At 37.5% G+C, this 10,647-nt stretch overlaps 1 protein-coding gene across 5 annotated transcripts in view; it reads right to left on the bottom strand.

Moving 5' to 3' along the window:
- Positions 1-3,508: 3,508 nt before the first annotated feature.
- Positions 3,509-10,647, bottom strand: part of LOC144971109 (uncharacterized) — a 50,480-nt gene continuing 43,341 nt past the window's right edge. For all 5 annotated transcript variants that reach the window (XM_078911512.1, XM_078911540.1, XM_078911531.1 and 2 more), the window contains exons 5-6: positions 9,088-9,166; positions 3,509-8,301 (exon numbers count right to left, since the gene is read on the bottom strand). In XM_078911512.1, the coding sequence (XP_078767638.1) occupies positions 7,837-8,301; positions 9,088-9,166 (544 nt within the window). In that variant the 3' untranslated portion in view covers positions 3,509-7,836. The remainder of the gene's footprint in view (positions 8,302-9,087; positions 9,167-10,647) is intronic.

Genomic DNA, 10,647 nt, shown 5'->3' with positions numbered 1-10,647 from the left:
CTCTCTCTAATAACTTTTCCGCCGGTGAAGTCCAATCAAGGGACGCTACTCTTCCGCTAATCTCATTCCCTATAGATAATGAACGAGAAAATTGTAAAAGAACTTTTTTTCAATAATCCACATTCGATAATAGGAAATAAATACACGATTTACACATTGAGCATTATTCTCTCTCTATTGAGCCCTGATCAAAATAAGAGAGAATGTGGATATCTCTCTCAAGCGCAATATGGACAGTGCCTCTGTTTCGAACTGAAATAAGTCCCGGCAACCCTTGTACATGCTTTCCTGACTTCGGACAGAGCAGCATATACGAGATGGAAATATGTACCCCCCTGCCCAATATGGGAGGTCAGGAACCCCACCCAGAACTACCAGTGTGCCTGATAAACTGCATCATGTGATTATAATGGAATGACGAATGACTGCCGATCAGAATTTTTATTGTTTCTTTAATCAGTCTACTCAATGCAGTGTTTAAATTTAATGTTTTCGACATTTTAATGGAAACAATTAAAGACATATTAATAATGTAACGAATAAAAATGAAATTCTACATAAATTTGTCTTGCATCCAAACATTGACAATATTTTGAATACAATGTATCCATACCGGCCTAATGTAAGCCATTAAAAAAACTTTTTTTTAGGGTTTTACGGCGTTTGCAACACATTTAGGTCATATCAGCGCCAGCAAAAAGGGAGAATATGGGATAGTAAAAAGTTATAGAATTACGATTAAAGCACCCAAGAAAAGGTAAGACAAAGGAGAATGGTACAAATAGGGAATTGGTGTAGATTCCAAGAGCATAGCATCAATGTATTTAGTTTGAGATCACCTAAAAGTCTCATCCAGACACGAGCACAGGTCCCTACTAAGAGGAATACACTCAAATGCTTACATTATAAATTCACTACAACAAATATAATAATAATACATATCAGAGAGATGTTGTTGTTTTTGTTTTTAAGGGTTTTACAGCGCTTGCAACACATTTAGGTTATATCAGCGCCAGTAAAAAGGAAGAAAATGGGACAGTAAAAAGTTCTAGAATTACAATTAAAGCATCCAAGAAAAAGTAAGACAAAGGGGAACTGGGATTTTTTTTGTTTGTTGCTTTAGGTCTCTTCCAACACAATTGAGGTTATATGAGAGACCGCTGAAACAAAAAAAACAAGCAATCTAACAAAAATAGTACAAATGTAAATCAAAATCATAACCTAAAGATATCATAAGCTAAATTATAAATAACCAAGAACAAACAGGCAGAAGATTTACAGAAAAAAAAAATATCCCCTGTCAAAAACACAATCACAAACCAAAGAAGCAGGATAGGCTAGTAAAGAGAAGAAGAAACGACATCACTATCGGATCGTACACCCATGCGAACATCAAAGGTATATGATTCAAGGGTGATGCTCCCATCCAACCACCCGGGGAACTGGGAACAAATAGGGATCAGATGTAGATTCCAAGAGCACACCATCAATGTTCTTAGTTTGAGATCACCAATAAGTCTCATCCGGACACAAGCAAGGCCCCCACTATGAGGAATACACTCAAATGCTTACATTATAAATTAGAACAAATATAATAATACATAACAGAGAGATGATTTACAAGGAAAAAAATATCATCTCCCAAAACAATAACTATGCATTCGGCTGTTTCCCTCCCAGCCAGGACCCCGACCAGGGCCAGGACAAAACCAAGCAATCTCATTCCAAGACAAAGACAGAATGCAAGCTGGAAAACAGATATAGGGGGATAGAAGACACAATAAGTACCTCCCTGCCCACTATGGGAGGTAGGAACCCCACCCAGAACAGAGAGATGATTTACAAGGAAAAAATATCATCTCCCAAAACAATAACTATGCATTTGACTGTTCCCTCTCAGCCAGGGTATCTGGCCAGGGCCAGGACAAAGCCAAGTTATCTCATTCCAAGACAAAGACAGAAAGAAAGTTGGACAACAGATATAGGGGAATAGAAGACACAGTATGTACCTCCCTGCCCACTATGGGAGGTCAGGAACCCCACCCTGTAAGCCATTTTTAATCAATAATAATAATAATAATAATAATAATAATAATAATAATAATAATAATAATAATGATAATAATGATAATGATGATAATGATGATGATGATAATAATGATAATGATGATAATGATAATGATGATAATGATAATGATGATAATGATAATGATAATGATGATAATGATAATGATGATAATGATAATGATGATAATGATAATGATGATAATGATAATGATGATAATGATAATGATGATAATGATAATGATGATAATGATGATAATGATGATAATGATGATAATGATGATAAATGATAATGATGATAAATGATAATGATGATAAATGATAATGATGATAAATGATGATGATGATAAATGATGATGATGATAAATGATGATAAATGATAGATGATAGATGATGATGATAAATGATAGATGATGATGATAAATGATAGATGATGATGATGATGATAAATGATAGATGATGATGATGATGATGATGATGATGATGATGATGATGATGATGATGATGATGATGATGATGATGATGATAATAATAATAATAATAATAATAATAGTAAAAATAACAATATGGAAGAAACCTTCAAACTGAAAATGTTTTGATATTGCCATACACCAATATTAACTTCGTCGCACTGTAATACAGCGTTATATCACTTTTGAAAATGAGCAGGTTTTCAATGAAAGATGTGTGAGCTTTTGTAACAAATTTTGATTTTACAGGTAAGTCAATATATAAATATCGTTATACGGTCTAAATTGACATTGACATTGATGGGGAAAATATTCAATATAAAGAATTAGAAATCGTATTTCATTCTCCTATGAAATTATGAAATTGACATTAAAGAACACCCCCCCCCCCCCCCCAAAAAAAAAAACAAAAAAAACAAAACCAATAAAAAAATAAATAACCCCCACTGACTTGTAAAAAATAAAAATCATCTGTAAAATAAAATTCAATGAAAACAATGAGCATACATCATGATCACAACAATGTCTGCTTTACTTCAGCTGGAACGTTTAAAAATAATAAAATCTTTATAAATACTCCACTCCCTAAATAACGCAATACTTTTTCAATTAGAATATGACAATAATTTGATTATCAGATGTTTAAGAAGTAAAGAGCTTGTGTAACATTTTAAGTTATAACATTAAATAAGAATAAAAAGTTCAATGCCAACACAACCCTGCCCCCTGCATATCATAATCAACGTTATGCATTTTGGTACAGAAATATGAATAATAAATTTTGTATTTGGAGCGCTTGGCTTGTACTTGGTTTGTTTACAAATAACTTCTTCCCCGGTGACGTCCAATCAAGGGACGCTACTCTTCCGCTAATCTCATTCCCTATAAGGATCCCTCTATCCATCAAAAATTCCGGGCTCCGGGCAACTTCCGTCAAATTCCGGTGAGGTCAATTTGTTCCAAGGATACTCCCCCCCCCCCCCCCCCCCCCCCCCTTCCAACCACCACATCATCATCGCTAGTATTACAACCATCATCACTACCACTACTACTGCAATCACCACCACCACATCATCATCACTACCACTACTACTACAACCACCACCACCACATCATCAGTACCACAACTACTACTACAATCACCACCACCACCACATCATCATCACAACCACAACTACCATCACTATTACAACCACCACCACCACATCATCATCACTACCACTACTAATGCAACCACCACCACCACATCATCATCACTACCACTACTACTGCAACCACCATCACCACATCATCATCACTGCAACTACCACAACTACTACAGCCACCACAATCACATCGTCATCACTACCACTACTACTGCAACCACCACACCACATCATCATCACTGCAACTACTACAACCACCACTACCACATCATCATCAATACCACTACTACTACAACAACTACCAGCATCACATCATCTTTACAGCTACTACTACAACCACATCCATATCATCATTACCACTACTACTACAACCACCATTACATCGTCATTACCACTACTACTACAACCACCACCACCACATCATCACTACAACTATCACTACTACTACAACCACCACCACCACCACATCATCACTACCACTACTACTACAACCACCACCACCACATCATCATCATCACTGCAACTACCACTACTACTACAACCACCACTATCACATCATCATCACTACCACTACTACCATAACCACCACCATCATCACTACACTACTACTACTATAACCACCACCACCACATCATCACTACCACTACTACAACCATCACCACCACAACTGCATCATCATTACCACTGCTACTACAACCACCACCACATCATCACCACCACTACTACTTTAACCACCACCACCACATCATCAACCACTACTACTACAACCCCCACCACCACATCATCATTACCACTACTACTACAACCACCACCACAACATCACTACTACTACTACTACTACTACTACAACCACCACCACCACATCATGATTGCCACTACTACTACTACAACCACCACTACCAGTTCATCATCACGACCATTTGTACTACAACCATCATCACCACCACATCATCATCACTACCACCACTACTACAACCACCACCACATCACTATCACTACCACTACGACTGCAAGCACCACCACCACCACCTCATCTTCATCACTACCACCACTGCTACTACTACAACTACCACCATCACCGCCACATCGTCATCACTACCACTGCTACTACAACCACCACCACCACATCATCATCACTACCACTACTACTACTACTACAACCAACACTACATCATTATCATCACTACCACTACTACTACAACCACCAGCACCACATCATCATCACTACCACTACTACTACAACCACCACCACCACATCATCATCACTACCACTACTACTACTACAACCACCAAACAACATCATCATCATCACTACCACTACTACTACAACCACCAGCACCACCTCATCATCACGACCACTACTACTACAACCACCACCACCACATCATCACTACTACTACTACTACTACTACTACTACTACTACTACTACAACCACCACCACCACCACATCATCATCACTACCACTACTACTACAACCACCACTACCACATTATCATCACTTCCACTACTTCTACTACAACCACCATCACCACATCATCATCACTACCACTACTACTACAACCACCACTACCACATTATCATCACTACCACTACTACTACTACAACTACCACTACAACATCATCATCATCACTACTCCTACTACTACAACCACCAGCACCACATCATCATCACGACCACTACTATTACAATCACCACCACCACCACATGTCATTACCACTACTACTACAACCACCACCACATCATCACTACTGCTACTACTACAACAACCACCACCACCACATCAGCATCACTACCACTACTACTACAACCACCACTACCACATTATCATCACTACCACTTATACTACTACAACTACCACTACAACATCATCATCATCACTACCACTACTACTACAACCACCAGCACCACATTATCATCACGACCACTACTATTACAATCACCACCACCACCACATCATCATTACCACTACTACTACAACCACCACCACATCATCACTACTGCTACTACTACGACAACCACCACCATCACTACCACTACTACTACAACCACCACTACCACATTATCATCACTACCATTTGTACTACAACCACCATCACCACCACATCAACATCACTACCACCACTACTACAACCACCACCACATTATCATCACGACCACAACTACAACAACCACTATCACATCTTCATCATTACTACCACTACTACAATAACCACCAGCACCACATCATTCTCACTCCCACCAGTACTACAATCTCTACCATAAGGTTTTGGCGCTTTACTTCATTTGAAATAAGGAAACTTTGGGATTGTATTTGGCAATGTGTTTATGTATCATAATATAATTTTAACCTGTTATCTATTTAGAACTATACAATATGTAAACACAATGCCAAATACCATTCCAATTCCTTTTTCTTGTGTGCGGAAATTCCTCTTTCGGCATTGAAATTCCTACGAGTGGTGTCTGAAACTCCTGTGAGCCAAATTTAAAGTTGGCGTCTCTGTATTATGCGTCAAAGACAAAACTATATATCTATATAATATAATATAATATATAATTCCCTTTATTCATCCCATAGGGGAAATTTGTCTCCAGGGTCTATTCCAAGGGAAGACTGAAATAACTCAGGCGTCAGTCGCATTGCAGCGCCGCAAATTGAGCTAGGGCGAGGTGACTTGCTCAAGGCCACACAACGCAGCGGGTAATCGAACTTGGTACCTTTCGGGTACGAAGCAAAGAGTGTACTGCTGAGCCACGCTGTCTGCACCACAGACTAAAAAAAAAGTGTTTTTCAACTGAAATATTACAATACATTAAGTATTTTTCACATTTTAAGTGTAGATACAACACTTTTTCTATGGACTCAGATTCAATAGTCTACAGGCAGCCTACATATAACCAAACCAAAACCCCAAACTCTCCAATAATAAAACGGAATTAGGAATGCATGTCACAAATCAATAATAATCCAACATATGAAAAAATTCAGCTTTCATCATTGTTAAATGTTTAAAGGAAGAACAAACTCGTGACAATTTGAAATATTTGGACTCTACTTGGAATCAAATTCTGTCCCGTAGCTTAGAAATTGGGATAAAATTCTGAAAAGAACCATAGAGGTGTATGAAACATTGCCCGAAAGAGCAGTATGAAAAATACCAAAAATTTTTTTAAAATCATCCCAGAAAATCGTCCTGTCTCAAAGTTCTTTTCTTTGTCTCACACTATTATCACATTTGTGACCCGCCGTGTCAAAGCGGTATTATGTCCGGATGCACTCGGTTAGGGAAATTGAATTCATAGCCACAAATATCAAACTTGGGTTTAATTTCTCTACGTCATGCTGGAGTATAAATACTATTTTTTGCTTTGCAAAAACTTCTATGGTCCAATTTCTCATCATTCTATCTCTAAATTCACTTTCTGAGGTCTGAATCATCCCGACATAATACTGTTTTGAGACGGAGGGTCACATTTTTGTACACGGCTAGAAAGCTAATAGAAATAAGGTGATACACATCTCTTCAGATTCACATGATTGTTTTATACCAGTGCCAGCTCCTAAAATATTCAATAGTGAATTGGAATATCAGTATATCTTATCTATTATCATGTTTAATGCTGATTGAATCATAATCATCACCCGTCACATGGTATAATGCATATTGAGCAATATGTGGACATTTGATCCCAGTCTACAAAATGGTATAAAGTCGAATTATTACATACAGGGGTTATCTTTTAAAAATTCAAACACACACACACACAAACACACACAAAAGGAAAGAAAGAAAAGAAATATTAAAGATAGAAAGAAAAGAAAAAAATACACCCCCCCCACCCAAAATAAATCACTAAACAAAAATGTATCTTTAAACTTAATCTTTCACGTTAAGTGGTATTTGATATCATATGTGTTATTCTGACTAGCCTTAATTGCATATGAATGAGAAATAAATAATCAGTTTGGTTAACATAAAAAAAATGTTTAAAAAAATTATTCATTTTACGTACGACATTCAAGAGTATTAATATTCACACGAATATTGTCGACACGATACCATTTCAAGAAGATGGGAGAAAATTCCACGTACAAATGCTACAAAACATTAATTATCATTTTTATCATATTTTTAAAAAATCACAAAACCATTGTTACGTCACAACATTGCCTCTATTTCTCAAACCTGAGACTTCTGCTTCTCCTCCTCCACCTACTTCTTCTTCATTGTCGGAATCTCCAGCTGTGTGAACTGTAGCGTTGACAATCATACCAGCTGGGGATATGACGTCATCACTGACTGTGTTTGAATATCCTTGATAACTGACGTAATCGCCACCTCCACCAACAGCACCAATTCCTTGGGAAGCACCACCACCACCACTACCCCGTCCACCGTCATAATCACTCTCCATGCTATCGGTGTAGAATCCCTCCTGGCTGTAGGTCAAGGCCATCTTGTTGAGGATTCCAACCCCGTTGTCAACGAAGCCACTCGTCTCCACGGCAGATTTGTCCTGATTTGTATTGTCAAGGGTGGCCAGGAAGTCCCAGTAAAGGTGAATGCAAGTCATAGCCATGGAAACCAAGATAAACACGGTCATAATCCATGAACTCACCTGAATGAGAAATAGATTTATGAATTCTTTCATTAAAAGTCGCATGATCAATGAACGCTTAGAATACTGAGCTTTAATATAGTGCAATATCCACTTAACATGCTCAAAGCACTTTACAAAGGGTCCCTGACCAACAGCAAGACATAACATATAGAACGAGACATGGCGCCTGTTAGGGGATATTACAATGTTTTTCAAAATTAACTGTAAAAACAGTAAATTTGAACTTGATCTATTTGATTTAACATTTGTATAGAGGTATTAACCCTCCAGAATTTATAGAGGTTTTATATATTGGGGGGGTTAAGTGGCCGAATGGTTTAGGCATTGCACTGTGGACCGGATTTCTGTGGTTCCGGGTTCGAGTCCCACTTCAGGCAATTTCGTTTTTTATTTTCCTTGGGCAAGATTATTAACCCCCCAATTTTGCTCACTTGGACAAGATGGTTGATTCCTGTTGACATCAGACATCCTGTTTGAGGAATTACCTATTTTCCATCATGGATTGCTTCGGCGAGGATATCTTATGATGTCTTGGCGGAAGGGCATATATAATTTTTTATTTAAAAAAAATATATATATTGGTGAATATTTTTCTTTTTCCTTTTTGTTTTTAAAATAAAAAAATAAAAACAAAATTACTTCTTTGGTTCATTTCTGTTCACTAATTATCCTTGGTTAATTGACAAAATATCTCACTTTAAGCCACTTTCAATCCATGGTAGATAACTGTACTCTGTGTGATGGTTTGGGCTAGAACAAAATAGTAAGATTATTTCCCCTTACCAGTGCGATTTCATTGTAGGAATAAAAACAGGAACGTTCCAGAGTCCAGGACAACGATTGGTAATCTTTACAGGACAGTCTGGGAAATAAAGGTTAGTAGAGGGAGATAAGATAATGTGGTGATGGTGGTTGTGGTGGTTTGTTTTGTTTCTAAGGGTTGGCACTTGCAACACATTAAGGTCATATCATCGCCAGTAAAAAGGAAGAAAATGGGGTAGTATAAAAGTTCTAAAATTACAATTAAAGCACCCTAGAAAATATAAGACTAGGGGGAATGGTACAAATAGGGAACAGATGTAGATTCCAAGAGCATACTATCATTGTGCATAGTTTGAGATCATTTAAAAGTCTCATCCAGACACGAGCACAAGATCCCACTAAGACAAATTCATATTTTAACAAATCATATATAATATGTAAACAAAACAATACAGTGCATAACGAGAGAGAGAGAGAGAAGTCACAAGACAAAAAATTTCAACTCCCAAAACTCTATGCATTTGAGCGTCTCCCTCCCAGCAAGGGTACCCGGCCAGGGCCTGGACAAAACAAAGTAATCTCATTCCAAGACAAAGACAGAAAGCATGTTGGAAAACAGCTGTAGAGGGATAGAAGACACAGCAAGTGCCTTCCTGCTCATTATGGGAAGTCAGGAACCCCACCCAGTGTTTGTGGTTGTGGTGATGGTTGTGATATTAATGATGATAGTCGTAGCAGTGGTACCTTGGGACCAAACAGTAACGGTTTGAGTTTGCTGATGGGGATAGTGATGATTTTAAAAAAAAACATTTTTGAAAATTCAGCTTTTTATATAGCGCAATATCCACTAAACATGATCAAAGCGCTTTACAAGGGGTCCCTGACCAACAGCAACACATAACATATAGAATGAGACATGGCGCCTGTTATGCGATATTACAATTTTTGTTTGACAGAGACAACGCTGTCAACGGCCAGGTACTCATTTTACACCTGAGTACGGTGAGAGAATGTGAGTAAAGAAAAGAGCCTTTTCCAAGGACTCAACTATGCGCCGAGTGAGGCTCAAACCTAGGACCTTCCGATCCGAAAGCGAGTGTCATACCACAAGATTTTAATGATGATAGTCGTAGCAGTGGTACCTTGGGACCAAACAGTAATGATTTGAGTTTGCTGATGGTAATAGTGATGATGAGGATAATGATGATGATGATACTAACTTTGACAGAATTATTAAAAGAACTAACAAACATACCAAAGAATCCATGTCTTTTAATGATTTATACAGAATGCTATTAACAAAAATTTGAAAAATTTGAAACAATCCAACTCATCCTCTTAATCATCAAATCCCCGAGTCGAACAGAAGTGACCGATTGTTGTCTATCCGAGCCAAATAGTGAAAGATACCTCCGATCCTTTTTACCTTTCAGTGCAGACTTTTGAATAAGGATAATTTTGGTCTATGTCTGTTTTAACTTTTGAATCTTCTTCTTTAAAATTACTCCATACCTATAATTTTAACATCAATTTATAAAATCGTTTACTACATCTTTATTGTTACCTTTTATAACCTATAAG

The sequence above is a fragment of the Berghia stephanieae genome, chromosome 1 (assembly GCF_034508935.2).
Source record: "Berghia stephanieae isolate SIO BIC M18660-M18661 chromosome 1, UCSD_Bste_1.3, whole genome shotgun sequence".
In the NCBI taxonomy this organism is placed as follows: domain Eukaryota; kingdom Metazoa; phylum Mollusca; class Gastropoda; order Nudibranchia; family Aeolidiidae; genus Berghia; species Berghia stephanieae.
This window is presented reverse-complemented; position numbering and strand designations above follow the sequence as displayed.